This window comes from Cervus canadensis, chromosome 5 (assembly GCF_019320065.1).
Source record: "Cervus canadensis isolate Bull #8, Minnesota chromosome 5, ASM1932006v1, whole genome shotgun sequence".
NCBI classification, from domain to species: Eukaryota; Metazoa; Chordata; class Mammalia; order Artiodactyla; family Cervidae; genus Cervus; species Cervus canadensis.
This window is the reverse complement of record NC_057390.1, coordinates 24,809,469-24,826,707: the sequence shown is the minus strand read 5'-3', so window position 1 is coordinate 24,826,707 and position 17,239 is coordinate 24,809,469. Positions and strand designations below refer to the sequence as shown.

The following is a 17,239-nucleotide window of genomic DNA, read 5'->3' as shown; positions in this document are numbered from 1 at the left end:
TAGGAAGAGGCATGCAAAAAAGTTAATTTAGTGTCCAAAGTTTTGTCCTAAAGAGAATAGAAATTCCCTGGTGGTTTTGCACTATTCACCTCAAAATGTGTTGTGATCCTGAATTAATTACCTGGTTAGGCATCTGTGTAGCCCACACTTGATGGAAAGTTGCCAGCTTAACATTTCTTTTTGTTCTGAGAAGACATGGCTGGTGAGAAGTCAGGTAATTGTTGGTACAACATAATGATAACCATGGTAGAATAATTATGAAACTGGCTCTAATAAAGCTCAGCTCACTGGAAAAGGCCAGCATTCCTTTTTTCTCCATTTAAAATGAAATAAAAGCAGTTATATGATAATAAAAATATTTCTACCAGCAGGTATTCTGTACCAAAGCATGTACCATAGCATGTTTACATGCAAGCTCCAAAGTCTTCTACCCAGCTCACAAAGTGGGTGTTCTCATAGGTGTTGACTGGGAATTACCCGATTTTGATCTTGGCTGGTTGTAGCCAGCTTGGGAGTACAGGAGAGACAGATGTTTCCACTGGTTTTTGTATCTGAAATGTTGTCACTGACCTTCAGTAGCAGAGGTGGTGGCCTGGGAAATGGCTGTTTCACACTTTCCTGATGCATTCCCAGGGGCAATTCAGAATACCCCACTGTCAGAGCCATCCTCAAACTCTTGGGTTCATTTCAACAAAGAACAAAACAGGGTCAGGGTTCTTGGGTGTTCCAGGCTACAAGTCTCCACCAGGATTGCCCAGCCTTGTCTAACCATCAGTGTAGGCTGGGTGGTGAGACTAAAGCAGTCACTTCTTCTGAGGTCACTGCCCTTGGCTCCAAGCTGGAGGGTCCAAGATTTGGTGCCCTCTCAGCTCTGCATTCACCATTCTTTGGACCTTCACCCATCCAGCCATGCCCCAGAGGTCTGACTTGCTCCATTTTTTTGCTTTGTCAATTTGTTTTAATAAATAAGATGGAATATACTTGTTTATCTTTTAAACACCATAACGTAACTCATTTGCATTGGCACCTTGACAAAAGGTGTAGATTAGTAAAGCAGGAATTATGTTAGTTTTACAAGGAAACCCAGGTGCCCAAGTGATTATGTGATTTGTCTAAAACCATGTGGTTTATAAGGGAAGGAGGCTGAACTCCAGCCTTATGATTCTGATCCTAAAGTCCTTGCAGCCCTGCCTTGGCTCAAGCACCCTGGATGGGTGGAGAGTCCAGCAGTTGGCTCTGCATGCAAGCTGAACTTGAAGGAGTTGGTTTCCTGAGAGACAGGCCTAGTTCATTCCTTCCCAGGGTACTGAGAGGAGTGAGTGCAGCGGAATGTAAATAAGCACAAGGAAACACAGCCAGAAATAAGATCAACTGGGCAAGGGGGCGTGGGTCGCGGGAGCTTCTTTCCCTGGCAGGTACTGGACCTTCCAACTTAGGCCCAGTAACAGCCTAGGCTGCCAGGTGTGCGAAATCATGGGCCGGACTCCAGCCTTTCAGAGGCAGCGTCTGCGTAGACGGGAAGTGTCCTGGACCGGACCCCAGATCTGACAGCGGCTTAAGCCTCACTGGGTGCTGGGGCGGGGTGGTGTCTGCCTCGCACTCGGAGGGCACCGGTTGGCAAAATCTTATACCAATGCAGGCTTCTGGGGTGTGGGACTGGCAAGAGAAGGTAAGGCGAGCCCACTAGGCGAATCTTCGGTGCCCAGCCTTGCCTGGCTGCGGGTCGGCCTCAGCGGGAGCCCGCAACCCAGGACGAGCTAAGGCAGGGTGCAGCGCCCTAAATGGCCAGGGAGGGTCTAGGAGGGCGCGCCAGGCCAAGGTTGCGGCGGACGGGAGCCTCGGCTCGCAGCTGTACCTCGACCCCCAGGAGGACTGGGGAAAGCCGGACAGACCAGCAGACGGACAACGCGGCGGGAAGTGGCCTCCCTGCCTGCGCGGCTCTCCTGGCCTTTCCTCCCGTCCTCCCAGCCGGCTCTCCCGCCCGGGACGCCCCGCGCCACTCTGCGCCTTTGGCCCTGGCTCAAGGTCTTGTGATGTGATTAGCAAAGCCAGCGCCTTGTCCTCAGACACTCAGCCCTGCCCGGCAGGCCTCGGCATTCAAGCCCTGTTTACTGCAGTCTGGGCGGGAAGAGGGGCGGAGAAACGCGCCCAGGCTCCTCCGGGAGAGACTGCCCAGGCGGCCGCCCGCGTGGCCGCTCCCGCCCCCACCCCCACCGCATCTCCACGTGCAGTCGGGACGCAGCCACCACCCGTCAGACTCCGGCTCAGAGTCCCCGCCCCTCGGCCAGAGAGCCCTTTGCAAAGCCGCCGGGCCGCGCGGACGGTTGCAATATTCTTGCACTTTGCAATTCCCGCGCCCAGTATAAAACTGAGAGTGGGAGATAAAAGCTCCGCAATTTCGCCAAGCAGGATCGGGCGGGGAAAGACACGTTCAGGGCTGCAGAAACCCGGCCACGTTAGACGTGCTGGGGATTTCCGACAGAACAGCCCCAGAGGAGGAGAGCCGTTTCTTCCCGCCACCAACCAGCAGCACCCCTCTCGGCCGAGATCTCCATGCCGCCCCGGGCGCCCAGGCGGCCAGCCCCGCCCCGAGGCCTCTCCGTCCCCTCCCCCAGAGGAAAAAAATTGGCGGCGGCCAATGGGAGGCCAGGAAGGCTCCTGACGTCCGCCAGCGGGCGGGCAGCGTTGCCTGGAGACCCCGGCGGGGTCAGCGTTCTGTCCCCTCCCCTGGTACGCCCGCCCCGGGGCGGCCGCGCTCCGGGGGCTCTATATAGGGCGCGCGCTCGCGGGCCGCTGAGTTCCACCAGTCCGCGAGCTGCCGTCGGCTCCGCGCGGGGGGGCGGGCCGGGCACCCCGGGGCGCGGAGGAGCGCTCTAGCTTCACTCTTCTTTCCCCCCAACTCCGCACTCCCGGGCACCCTCAAACCAGTCCGCGCTGCTGCCCACGCTCCCTCTTTTCTCGCCCCCCAGCAAACTTTCGGTCCCTCCCTCGCCCCTCGCCCGTTACTCGTCGTGGCTCGGGCCCGGCCGCGCCGCCCCGAGGGCTCCTCCGGATCTCCCAGTCTGCAGCTCCGACCATTAGAGGATCCAGAAACATGTCGACCACACTTCTGTCCGCCTTCTACGATATCGACTTCTTGTGCAAGGTACGCGGGTGAGCAGGGAGCCCATCAAGTTTTCAGGCTTGGCCTTCTGTCCTCGGCTTTGGGGGTTGTCTTCCCGCTCTGACTTTTTTAGATTCGGGAAAAATCCCAGAGTTTGCACTGCTGCTCGAGCCTGGGGGCGGGGAGAAGGAGCAGTTGGGAGGAAAGGCAGAAGGGAGTCGCTGTAGCTGTTAGTTTCTCCGCGGCCGACCACAGCCACGCTGCCCGGGGCTTCCCGGACGGGGTTTGCGCCGCCCAGGCCTGCGGCCCACGGCTGAGGATCACATGTCGCGACGCAGCGCGGCCTAGGGTGGGAGAGTCCGGCTCCTCCCAATGCCAACTTGATTCTTGTGCGTGTTTAAGGGTGGAGGTTGGGCCGAATCGAGATCCGAAAAAAGGAAAAAGAATCGGAGGGCTGGTAGTGGCTACTCGGCAACTCGTCCCAACTCTTCCCTCCTCCCTTTTCATCCCTTCCCCGCTCCCCTCCTCTTGGCAGACGGAGAAATCCCTGGCCAACCTCAATCTGAACAACATGCTGGACAAGAAGGCGGTGGGGACACCCGTGGCCACCGCCCCCAGCTCGGGCTTCACGCCGGGCTTCCTCCGACGGCACTCGGCCAGCAACCTGCACGCACTCGCCCACCCCGCGCCTAGCCCCGGCAGCTGCTCGCCCAAGTTCCCGGGCGCGGCTAACGGTAGCGCGGCGGCCGGCGGCTCGGCCTCCTACGGCACCCTCAAGGAGCCGTCCGGGGGCGGTGGCACCGCCCTGCTGAACAAGGAGAACAAATTCCGGGACCGCTCGTTCAGCGAGAATGGGGAGCGCAGCCAGCACCTCCTGCACCTGCAGCAACAGCAGAAGGGGGGCGGCGGCTCCCAGATCAATTCGACGCGCTACAAAACTGAGCTGTGCCGACCCTTCGAGGAGAGTGGCACCTGCAAGTACGGCGAGAAGTGCCAGTTCGCGCACGGCTTCCACGAGCTGCGCAGCCTGACGCGACACCCCAAGTACAAGACCGAGCTGTGCCGCACCTTCCACACCATCGGCTTCTGCCCCTACGGGCCGCGCTGCCACTTCATCCACAACGCTGATGAGCGGCGACCCGCGCCGTCCGGGGGCGCCTCCGGGGACTTGCGCACCTTCAGCGCCCGCGACGCGCTGCACCTAGGCTTCCCGCGGGAACCGCGGCCCAAGCTGCACCATAGCCTCAGCTTCTCGGGCTTCCCGTCGGGCCACCACCAGCCCCCTGGGGGCCTAGAGTCGCCCCTGCTCCTAGACAGCCCCACGTCGCGCACGCCGCCGCCGCCCTCCTGCTCCTCGGCCTCGTCTTGCTCGTCGTCCGCTTCGTCCTGCTCCTCGGCCTCGGCAGCCTCCACGCCCTCCGGCGCCCCGACGTGCTGCGCCTCTGCTGCGGCGGCGGCCGCGGCCGCGCTGCTGTACGGCACCGGGGGCGCGGAGGACCTGCTCGCCCCCGGCGCGCCCTGCGCCACCTGCTCGTCGGCCTCGTGCGCCAACAACGCCTTCGCCTTCGGCCCGGAGCTGAGCAGCCTCATCACACCGCTCGCCATCCAGACCCACAACTTCGCCGCCGTGGCTGCCGCCGCCTACTATCGCAGCCAGCAGCAGCAGCAGCAGGGCCTGGTGCCCCCCGCGCAGCCCCCGGCGCCGCCCAGCGCGCCCCTCCCTGCCAGCGCCGCCGCGCCGCCCTCGCCGCCCTTCAGCTTCCAGCTGCCACGCCGCCTGTCCGAGTCGCCGGTGTTCGACGCGCCCCCCAGCCCCCCAGACTCGCTGTCGGACCGCGACAGCTACTTGAGCGGCTCCCTGAGCTCGGGCAGCCTCAGCGGCTCTGAGTCCCCCGGCCTTGACCCGGGTCGCCGCCTGCCCATCTTCAGCCGCCTCTCCATCTCCGACGACTGAGGCAAGAGGGCGCCAGTGAGGAGGAGGAAGGGAAGGCCGTTCTGGGGGTGTTGGAGGGCGCCCCTGCTTAGGGGCAGGGGGGCACAGGAGTGTGGGGGGTAACATCGGCCACAAGCAGACTGCAGGCTGTGCCGAGCACTTGGACTCGAACTTGAGTGCCGGGAGGGGCCCCCACCCCTCCCCTTTCGGTTCCCTCTTCGTTTTTTGTTTTTTTATTATTATTATTATTTTTATTATTATTACGAAGTTTCATTCTTGTTGAGCGGGAAAAAAGCCAACGAACTTTTTGTATTGATGAACAAAAGACTCACAACAGAGCAGTTGTGATGCGAATAGAACAAAAAACCAAACAACAAACTTTTTTAGGTCTCCGATGAGTTTGGGATTTTAGGAAAAATCAACCCAGCACCAGCAGCTATCAACCACCATTCCATATCTTCACTTGAAAAGCATTAGTTACAGTCCAGATGTCGGGACTCTTATCTTGAGAGAAGTTCCTAATTGTTTGTCCCAGACCAGTGTAAACAAACCAGCCAACCACCGCCTTGCTAAACCTATAAGCTTTTAGAATCCAATATTCTGCCAAGAATATGCCTTGATAGTAGACCTCAGCTCCATAGGTGTTTTGTTTTTTAACAAAGTTATATATGTCTGGAAAAAAAAAACCCTTGCATTCCAAAGTTTCATACTGGTTACTGGTTTCATTGCTACCACTTAGGGGATGTTTAATTTAGAACCATTTTGTCTGCTCTTTCTGGAAGCCTTGGGCAGAGCTTAGTTCGTAATTGTTGGGGAATAACTGCTGAATTTTTAGCTGTTTTGAGTTGATTCGCACCACTGCACCACAACTCAATATGAAAAAAACTATTTAACTTATTTATTATCTTGTGAAAAGTATACATTGAAAATTTTGTTCATACTGTATTTATCAAGTATGATGAAAAGCAATAGATATATATTCTTTTATTATGTTAAGTTATGATTGCCATTATTAATCGGCAAAATGTGGAGTGTATGTTCTTTTCACAGTAATATATGCCTTTTGTAACTTCACATGGTTATTTTATTGTAAATGAGTAAAAAAAATCTTAATTTAAGAGATTGTATGTAATATTTATTTCATTAATTTCTTTCCTTGTTTACGTAAATTTTGAAAGATTGCATGATTTCTTTACAGAAATCTATCTTGATGCTGTGGAAGTAGTTTGAGGAATATCTTATGAGTTTTTCTTAGAATGTATAATGGTTGTAGCCCATCCAACTTTAAAAGAAAAAAATGACCACATTGCAATCAGGCTTACATGTGGCATGCTTTTCTCATTCCAACTTCATAAATTAGCAAAAGATGTTTTTTGTTTGCTTATTCCACCAGTTCTACTGTGACATACTCTGCATATAAAGACATGTAGCAATAATGGGGGGGGGGGGGTAATCTCACAGTGCCTTTGGAAGGGCCAGAACTTGCCTTAAATTTTCTTCAACCAAATAAGTATTTTGTCTATTAGTGCTTGAGAGAATCTGAATGTAGGATGGGTTCAACTGCACAAAAGGAGAAGATTTTTACCACTTTTTTTTATATAGATATAAAGTGAAGAGGCCACCTCTTAGTGCTAAAATGGTATGTAGTACATGAATATGCCTTGTTTAATTACAGAAAATTCCAAAACTTGTACTATTTTTTTTCCCCGTGTGGAAAGGCAGGAATGCTTTTCTGGACAGCGGCTGAATGAGCAGTAGCTTTAGTTTGTACGTAGGTACAGTTGGAGCACTATGTATGTATGTATTGTGGACTACTTTGACAGAAGTAGGTATTTTGAATGTAACAAGGTTAAGTCAACTTGAGTTGTAATATATTTGGGGAATCAGTTCACTACAAATTGTGACTGTAAACATTGTACTGTAAATGTTTTGTAGTTTTCCCCCAATAAAACTTCTGGGAAAAAAAAAAAAGGTATTAATGTGTAAGAAAGCTTCCTTTTTTAAAATGGGGATACCTACAGAGCTTTCTAGCTTCCCACCACTGTCAGGCATTGCCCAGGTCTTAGAGAGTTGGGTGCTAGGGTTTAGAGGGCTGGCAGAGCCCGAGTTCAGAAGAGCTTGTCTCCCTATGTGTTTTAATAGCAAGTTCTTTCAGCTGAAAGAAAGTAATTTAGACTGTCAAGGGCATTAGTTTAGCTAGCTGTTCCCTTTGCTAATAAGATGCATCCCCGAGTTGGCTGACTGGTAGCAGGTCCTGGCTGGGAGGCCTGAGGGGTGTGGCCCGCCTGTGAGTCACCAAGCGATCACGTGTCCGCTGTGGCAGCTGAAGGTCTGGATTTTTTTTTTTTTTTTTTCCAATGGGACACCCGGGAAACAACTGCTTGGGTGAGGAGGGTCTTGCCAGCCCCTGGCTGAATTGGGGGTGGGAAGTTAAAGCCCAGCCTTTCTGGGCCAGAGAACCAGGGTTTGGCCTGGACTTTGGAAAGCCTGGTTGTGCTGAGGACGGAAAGAGAAGGAAGATTAAACAAGTTAAACTTATATCTGGGTAGTGTTTGTTTATGTGGACGGCTTCCTCTGGGAGTGAGCACACACGTTATTTATGCAAAAGGATTAGTGTTTGTGCTTGAGACTAATATAAGCGGCCAGAAAGCAAATTCAACCCAGGTCTGGAAAAAAGGAAGGATAAAAAAAAGCTTTCAATCTCTCTGCTGATTCTCACACAACTGAACAAAACCCAAGTATGGTTCTTTGCTACAGTTGCTTTAAAGCTTAAAAATGTGCTTCATAAAACAATTCCTGTTTTTCCTTCTCTACCCCTCACCCACCCCTAACACACACACAGTTCACTTTTTCCAAAGTAAATAAGAGCTTTAACAAAAGTTTGTTTCCTCATCTGCAGCAACTGGGTTCTATCACTCTACTCCCATCCCCTTAACCCTGTGTTCACTGGGGTCTCCTGAGTCTCACAGCTGAGTCTGGTTGGGTGGGGGTGATCAGTGGAGCCCGCCTGGCCTTGAGCAGCTGCTTCACGCTAACAGTGATTGCGCTGGTGTTAAACTGGAGCGTTTTGGTGCTGGGTGCACGCTGCCAAAGGGGATCGGGAACAATTTCAAAGTTCCAAATGCCTGGCCCCTGGCTGAAAGCTTCAGCGGTGGGGGAAGGGAAGCTTGTGGCCCTGGAGGACTGGACGGGTGAAAACCTGCGGGCTCAGAGTCCTCTTTACCATAAAGAATGTGCAATGGCAAGGAAAAGTCTAAAATGTGGTGCTATGTAGGGCCAAACTGCATTTCAAAGGCCTTGTTTCCACTTCATTCCAAAACTGATTTTCCTAAACAAGTACTTTTTGATCAACTGGAACGTTCGACTTCTTTTTGGGGTAAGCCACATTCATTTTTAAAAATCGGTTTGTTTGAAAGCCCAACTGCTAGGAGCTGATGTTTTGTATTTTAGACCCAGTGGAGCGTGCAAAGCTGCGGGGGGTGTGTGTGTGGAAGGGGGGGTCATTCAGAAATTTCCTCTTGCTGCAGATCAGTGGAGGGTATGGGGTCATTGTCTTTCTGCAGCGGCTGGAATTAACAGCAAACAAAAAACGCTCTGCTATTGCTGGATCACCCTTAGACAAGTTTCCTTGTAAATTAAGGGAACTTGAAGTAAAAACTGCAAGTAAGAACAAGCCAGGATTCCTATCACACGATGGGGAGTGGAACTAAAACTAACTCCTGTCTTATACCCAAGATAAAATTCTTTTGTAGTTAGTAGTGAAAATGAGCCCAGAGCATGATGGTGTTGAGAATGGCTCAATAGTAGCATTTCTACTAGCTGTTAAAAAACTAAAACTAAAAAAAAAAAACTAAAAAACTAAAACTATTTTTGAAGCAGCCCAATTAGTGTACATCACTTTCTAAATTATTTCTGAGACAGGCTGTATGCATGTAGATACTTCCCACCCCTCACTGTCTGAACCTACTGCTGAGTGTATGAAACGGGGGCAGTGGGGGCACACAAAAATACTATTGAGAAGGCCAAAGCTTTGCACCCACCCTTGGGAATAGATGGAGGATTGTGAGGCCTGCCATGGTTCAGGAACCCACATGAAAGGACCAGGCCTGGAGGGCCCAAGGTGGGAAGAACAAACAGGCATAGCTCTTGGCTGCAGATCTGGCTCAGTACCAGGATGCTTGGTGGTGAAATTGGCCTGGGGGGTCTCAGAAACATCCAGGCTAAATGTATGCAGACAGTAAGCCCACGAGAGAGCATTTAAACCTGGAAGGGAACTGTCTCCAGGCATTTGATCATCCTTGTGCTCTAAGTGACAAGAGTGAGGGCAGATATGGCCTCAAGAGTGTGGCAAACTCTGGCCACATCTTCTTGAAAGCAGAAGTTGGGTCCCTGCATCTTCCCTGGCCTTTGAGTTCATGGGAGCTTACACGGCCCTTGGTAAGCAGCCAGGCTTACCTTCTATCAAGAGCCTATAACTATTCTCCATTGTTGTTACATCATTGAACTGTGTTTATTCTTGTTGGCTTTCTGGGGGATGTGCAAATTTGTGGCCATCCAGGGCAGTTCCAATTTGTGCTGCAGGCAAGGCCAGGAGGAAGGGAGAAAAAAGAGGGAGGGTCAGGGAGGAGCCAGAGCCTGGCAGCTGAACATGCCTGCCCCTGGAGGAACCCTGTGGGAAGGGGGCCCCCCACCCCAGGGCAGCAAGAAGCCATAGCACCTCCAGGTCCACTGCTGCCTAGGGGGGTTCTCCTAACCTCTCCTGACAGTACTTGCTGGACCTGGAAAGTGTATGAGTGTGGATGTGTGTCTAAGGGTGTATCTGTGTGTGTGGAGGGAAGTCTTTTGAGAGGGTATCCACACGGAGGGTGTTTCTGGGTCCTTGTCTCTCTGGCTGGGCGTATACACGGGCATGCATTGCTCTATGTCAGGGGTCTGTGTCTGTGGGGGGTTGCTGTAGAATCCTGGTATATGTGGCTGCAACTGTGGGGTGAATGGATCTGTTACATTTGTGATATTTGTGAGGTATGTATGTCTGCAGGGTGTGAGAGTTGGTGAGTGGGTATGGAACTCTGTGAGTGTGGGTGTGGGTCTGGGTGTGTCTGTTGCTCTGTGTATGTGTGCATGAATGTGGGTATAGGTCTGAGCATGTCTTGCTGTGTGTGTGTAGGTATGTGTGTGTATCTGTGTGAGTGTAGGTTTCAGCGTGTCTGTTGCTCTGTGTGTGTGAATGTGGGTATGGGTTTCAATGTGTCTGTTGCTGTGTGTGTGTTCTGTTGCTTTGTGTATGTATCTGAATGTGAGTGTGGGTGGGTTTGGGTGCGCCTGTTGCTGTGAGTGGGTGTGTCTGTGTAGCTGTTTCTGTATGGGTAGGTGTGTGGGTCTGTGGGGTGTGGGGAAGGATCTTTGGGTGTTGCTGTGTTTGGATCTGGTTGTATCCGTGTGATGGAGGGGGGGTGTCTCTGTTGGGGAGTGTTAACAACACCTTCCGAGGAACAGCAGTCCTTTTTCACAGGCTCTTTCAAGTTGAAAACTGTTTTCAAAACCCGGAAATGGCAGCCAGGCTGTCACCCGCTTCCTGCAGGGCAGTGGGCAGGACAAGGCTGAGTGGAAGGGTGGCAGACAGGCCTTCAGCCTGCAGGGACCCCAGACCCACTTTATGGCCGCTCACACCTGCCAGGCACAGGCCTCCTGGGCCTGACTGCTGGGACGTATTTAGAAACAATTAATTCTCTGGTTGGCGGGGGGAGGGGCCCTTTTATTTTCATCTGTTGCAGAAATAGCTCTTGTCAGATAGAAGTTCTTGTGCCCTCTGGGGTGAGAGGCAGCACTGAAATAGAAGTAAAGATATTAAGGATTTTAGACAGACAAGAAAACTCCTGAGCTCGGCTGAAACAGAGTTTAAAATATTTCTCTAAAAATAAGCTTTGTTTTCCTTGTGGATTCCTCTGGCAGTCAGGCCCTCCTGTCAGGGTGTTTAGCTGGCCTGGGAAGCCAGGCGGAATTTTTTTAAAAAGCAAGTGTTTCCCAGCTGTGGCCTTGGAAAGTTCTCTGTTTTCCACTTATTAAACTCCTAGTTTCCGGCTAATTAAAATTATTTGCAAATACAACTCCATGGCCCCCACAATATTTGATGAAATGCAGAATTCCCAGTGACCCCTCTGCAGGAGGCCGGACCAAGCTGTGGGGTGGCCTGTGACCTCTCCACTGGGCCTGGTGCCAGTTTTATGAGGAGAGGAGACCCTTTGAAATGTAGGCCCAGGGCCTCGTCTTATCAAGTCCCACCGCCCCTGGAGTGGCTGGAGGCAGAGGCTGCTCGCACACAGCTTCTGAGCCCTGCACCACTGGAGAAGGGGCTGTAGGCCCTTGGCGACCTGCCATTTGTTCTCCTGCATCCCTGGGTGCAGAAGGGGTACACCCCAGAGGAGAGGAACTTGGCTAAGGTACATGGATAGGTAGGTGACCCTGGTTATTTCTCCCTGGCCTGGCTACTGCTGAAGCTACAGGCCGAAGTATCCACAGGATGTCTGGACTCTCAAGGTGATGCGTTGTGAAGATGGAAATCCCAGGTGCCACAGGGAAGAAGGCATATATTGCTGAGGGCCTGGGCTGGTGTGAGTCAGACAGGCTGCCAGGCTCCCTTCCACTGCCTTGGGATGCAGTCCGGGACCCTTCGTTCATCCCATGGATCATTCTTGATCGTCTGGTACCTGTCAGCATTGCAGGAACAGAGGTGAGCTGACATATGCCATTCCTGCCTTCACGGACTGTGCTTGTTTTCAAGGTTCATTTTTGTTGAATTAGCCTTCATTCTTTTGTACGACAAGATAATATTCCATCCTAGGAATAAAAGCCTTTTGTTTTTCATTCATCAGTTGATAGACATTGGAGTTGTTTTCCACCTTTTGGCTACTGTTGAATTATACTGCTGTGAACATTGATATACAAATTTTTGTGTGAACATGTTTTCAGTTCTTTTTGTTATATAGCCAGAAGTAGAATTGTGGATCATATGGTAACTCCCATTTAACTTTTTGAGGAACTGTTAACTCTGTTTTCCAAAGTGATACATTGGTTTTTCTTTCTTTCTGTGTTTGTTTGTGTTTTTGTTTTTTGTTTGTTTTTTTTTTAGTTTGGCCATGCCACACAGCATGTGAGATCTTAATTCCCCAACCAGGGATAAAATCCATGTCCCCTCCATTGGAAGTGCAGAATCTTAACCACTGGACTGCCAAGGAAGTCCCTACATTGGCTTTTATAACTCTTTTATTGTCTGTTTCCCCTACATAATGATGCATGCTATGTGGATGACCACATAAAAATACTTGTGCACTCATTCCCAAGAGTCAAGACTGAAGCCCTGTTACTGTCCCCATTTCAAAGACGAGGAAACTGAGCTCAGGGGAGTTGTCATAGGCCTGAGGCCACGCAGCTAGGAAAAGGCTGCAGCAGAATTCAAAGGAAGCTAAGCAGTGGCTCTTCACATCATCCCAGGGTACCTCTCAGACTCCTGCTTTACTCCCACACTATCTACAAATAGAAATTTCCAGGAGGCCTTCCAGAATTTCCTTCCAGGGTAGACCCTGTCCTGCCTCATCTCTACTTCTAAAACACAATGAGTTTGAGTCACCTTTGAGCTCAAAATCCTCACTCAGAGTAAAATCTAAAAATCTTACCAAGGCCTTCCAAGGTTCTTGCCTATCCCTGCCTGCCCACCCGTTAGCCCTTTCCCTTCAGGCCTTGACTCTCCCTCCCCTCAGCCTGCTCCTACCACTCAGGCTCCTTGCTGGTTCACAATCATGCTGGACCTACTCTCTGTCTCAGGACCCTCGCATATGCTGTTCCCTCTGCTACGCTCCTCACACTTCTTCAGTTTCCTGTAGTCACCTTTTCAGGGGGCCACCCAGACCACCCTGTCAACCCAACAGCCCCATCTGGCACCTCTCATCCTGCTTTATTTTTTTCCCTAGCATTTTTCATCCTCTGATGTATTATAAATGCATTTGTTTATGTCTATATGGTCCTTCCTTCTTAGACTCTAAGCTTTATGAGGGCAGGCACAGTCCCCAGGGAGAAGCCATTGAAGTGTTTTAAGCTGGGGAGTAAGACAGCCCCAGTCACATGTTAAAATGATGTCAGTTGTGTGGCAAGTAGACTAGAAAAAAAAAATGATTCCTTATAAAAACAAGTTAAAAAAAATTTATTTATTTGGCTGTGCTGGGTCTTAGCTGTGACACGAGGGATCTTTGATCTTCATTGTAGCATACAGGATCTTTAATTGTGGCATATGGGATCTAGTTCCATGACCAGGGATTGAACCCAGGCCCCCTGCATTGGGAGCACAGAGTCTTAGCCAATGGACCACAAAGGAAGTCTCTAAAAACAATTTTAATGCTAAAAAAACGTTTAAAAAACCATGCACTAGTGTAGCCCTTTCATTCCACAGATAAGAAGAGTAAGGGTAGGAGGACCCTTCTGGAGACTTCCCAATTTCTGGGTGTCTACATAACTCCTGGGAAAAGAGACCACCCAGGACACTGTCCTCCCTAGGTAGAGCTGTTGGTATTGACTCTTACCAATGCAGACCTAAAACCCTGTGGGCCGAGAGGCTCAGATCATCAGGTCTGGATATTCTGGTCATCTGGCTCCTCAGGGAGGCCCTGGAGGGTTTACAGGGTGGACATACCAGGAGTTTACTCAGCACAGCCCTGGGAACTCAAAGTTCTGCAGGGCCTGGAGTGTGAGAGGGCTCCTGGGAGGTATCACTACCCCTCTATGCGGGGTCCCAGTCTTCAGGGGTTACCGGCCAGGGCTCCCACAGACCTGGGTTCAAATCTCACCTCACAGCAACCCCCTACCTGTATAATCCTGAGCCAACTCTGAGCCTCAGTTTCCTCATCTCTGAAATGGGGATGATCATGCAGCTTCTGTTACACAAAGCCCCCAGGAGGGTCAAAATATGTAATCATCAGTGAAGTGCTTAGGAGAGGGCCCAACTCAGGGTCTCACGATGACACTGTGGGCTGGCAAGTGGAGTGGGTAGCAGAGAAGCCATCAGGTTCAAAGCCTAGCTTCGCTACTGCCTATTGTGAGATCATGACCAGTGGCTTGTCGTCCCCATTTATAAAATGTCGCACCTGTCACCCAGGGCTATCATGAAGTTCAGATGAGTCAGTCAACCCAAGCAGTAAGGACAGAAGGTAGGAAGTAGGATGTAACAGTTCGTTACTGCACTCTTGGTGTCTTGTTTTTTTTCCACACTCCATCAAATAGACACCAGTCTGAGGGGATTCAGGAAGTCTCTCTCACCTGCCACCAGCAAACCCACCCAGCCACTTGGGCCTTAAGATGAGAGTAACCACTGCCTTCCTAGATAGACCTGTGCTGCCCCATAGGCAGGCACTAGCCACATGTGGGTATGGACATTTAACTTGAAATTTAAAACTTACTTCAAAAGTCGCACCAGCCACATAGCAAGTGCTCAGCTGTTACTGGGGGCTATTGCACAGATCATTTCCATCATTGCAGAAAGTCCTGTTGGACAACACTGCTATTCTGGAATATTCTAGTAAAAGGCAAACAAGGATGGAAACTTCTATCATCTAACCCTTGAAGGGTTAGTCCTTTCCCAAAGTAATTCCTGGGATACACCCATGGTGCCCTTGGTGGATATCCCTCCCTCCACAAGCCAAGTCTCCAAAATATTCCTAAACTGCCCCTCTGTCCCATAGACTGTAAATGCCAGTGGAGGAGAGATGAAGGGACTGCTCACCCCTGGTGCCACCTCACAGCCCCACCCAGCAGCCTGGGACCCATCCCCAGAAGCACAGGCCCTCACTCCCACCCCTCCTGTTGTCCCTGTCTCCACAGCTGTGACCCCATATCCATCCAGTCACCCATGCCAGAACCTGGGGTCCTCCTTGGAGTCTTCCTCTCGCTTCCCTCCACCCCTTCCCTCAGGCTGCCTGAGCTGGAGGACTGTGCTTTCTAACCAGGCGTCTGTTCTACAGCCTCGGCAACTCAGGTGCCTCCTCATCTGGCCAGTGGGGAATCCAGCCCCCAGCTGCTCCTCCTTTCAGCCACCACCACCAGTGCCTACTTCTAAAACATCAAGGCCATTGGGCCCCTCCTGCCCTGTGACCCTGACAGGTGCCCTCACCCCCCAGCTCAAATCCAAGCTTCCAAACATGCTCTTCGAGGCTCTGCCTCAGGCCTGATGGCTCCTCACCTGGCCAGGAGCATGGATGGCCGATGATGCCTACTGCTCTTCACCACCCTGGTCTCTGCTCCCCCGGGACATCCCCCCATGTTCCCCGACTTCCTCTGCTTCAGCTGAAAATCAACCTCAGATCTAACCTCTCTCTCACTGCGTCCCCAGGGCCCCGTGTAGGCCTTTGTAGGAGCACTGAGCTCATGATCTGACACCAGCTGCTGATGGCTCTGTCTTCCTCTCTGGCCTGGAAGTTCCTTCAGAGCAAGAATGTCATGTCCCTCCTTGCACGCCCCAGCCTGGTCCCTAGAAGGGCCTCAGTGACTGTTTGTGCAACAAAACTAGCTCCTCCTGACCCATGAGAGTGGTACCATCCACTCTCATTTGACAGTTGAAGAAAATGGAGCTCAAGGGAAATGAAGACAGTTGCTCACCGCCCCAGCCCATGAATGGTGGGGCCACAGTGCCCTCCCCACCCACTTTGAGGCCCTTCAGAATGGAGGAGGGTGAGAAATAAACTGTTCCTTGGTACGCATGACCTCCCCTTGAGTTTGTCCTCTTATTCCAAACTCATGCATGCTTGTTCTGAGTATCCAAGCAGCAGACAGTGGTTTCCAATGTGTCCACATGGAAGCATTCCTCCAGAGCGTCCTCTTCAGCCCCACTCGGCACAGCTGACCACACAGTAGCTGCTTTGGGTGAGGCCTTCCAGAGACTTGATTGTGTGACTTTATCTCTACAAACTCACACACACTTCAGTTCACAAAGCGGGGTCACACTTACCACCCTGGCCATGGACCCACCCTCCTCAGTCAGTCCACCACCATCTTCTCTCATGGAAGCATGGTACCCACCCATGGTAGGAGGGAGGGCTTGGTGGCGGCCACCAAGGCCCTGCACTTTTTCACTTTTTCATGAGCAATGCAGCACAAACATGCTTACCCACAGACTTTTGGGTGAGTCTTTGCCTCAGATGAATTCGTGGAGGCAGCATTGCTGAGTTGCAGGCTAGCCCATGTGTGGAGCAGAGGTTCCCAAACATTTTGGCACCAGAGACTGGTTTCATGGAAGACAGTTTTTCCACAGATCCGGGAGGGCAATGGTTTTGGGATGATTCCCGCGCATTACTTTTATTGTGCACTTTATTCCTGTTATTATTACGTCAGCTCCATGTCAGATCATCAGGCATTAGATCTCAGAGGTTGGGGACCCCTGCAGAAGGCAATGTGCATTTAAAAGCTTGAAACCGGCCATCATAGAAACTCCCCCAACATGTCACACTACATCCCTCCCCCCCCAAACCCCCCACCCCAACTCTGAGCCTCCAAGGCCATTCCCACCCCTGTTTGTTCCCTCTGTGCCTGTACTGAGGTTTTTTGGAGTCCAGGTAACAGGGGCTGTCCCCTGGGGTCTGGTCTTTCTGTCTCTCTGTCCTGTTCTCAGTTCTTCCCATGTTGAGCCCCAACTCCCCACACCCCCAGGCTCTTGGAGAGCAGCTCAACTTTGTCCACCCCCATCCCCTGTTGAGCTGGAGCCTAAGACTAAGGCTGTCACCCAGGAGCCCCTGGCAGGCCTGGGTCAGTCCCGCTGGCTCAGGGCACCTGGGACTTGAGGGCCAGGAGGTGGGAAGACTCTCCCCCTGAACCCAGGGGGGAGGCCCCATCCGTGTGACTGTGGTTGGTGGCGGGGAGCCCGTAAAAATCCTCCCAAGACAAGAGCGTTTGCCCACTGAGGATGTGAGACTGTGGAGGAGCATCTCAGCAAGAGCATGTGGGTGAGTGTGTACGTGTGCAGAAGCGTGTGTCAGTGTGTGTGTGTGTCTCAGGGGCCGTTGTGTCAGGGGTTATGTAAGGGAGGCACTCCCTGGGGCCAACAAACCGCAGTGGTATAACCGCCGGCCAGCAGGGCCACCAGGAGGAAAGGAGGGAAAACATGAACAGCATGCTGGGCCTGTCCCTCACCCGCCACAAGCGGGCCCTGGACAGCACAGCCCTTC

General features: G+C 51.8%; 1 protein-coding gene across 1 annotated transcript; it reads left to right on the top strand.

Annotated features, from left to right (window-relative positions):
- Window positions 1-2,754: 2,754 nt before the first annotated feature.
- ZFP36L2 (ZFP36 ring finger protein like 2) lies at window positions 2,755-7,007 on the top strand. The gene is made up of 2 exons (XM_043468441.1): window positions 2,755-3,145; window positions 3,639-7,007. The coding sequence occupies exons 1-2, from the start codon at window positions 3,095-3,097 to the stop codon at window positions 5,055-5,057; spliced, it is 1,470 nt and encodes a 489-aa protein (XP_043324376.1). The 5' UTR covers window positions 2,755-3,094; the 3' UTR covers window positions 5,058-7,007.
- Window positions 7,008-17,239: the final 10,232 nt, after the last annotated feature.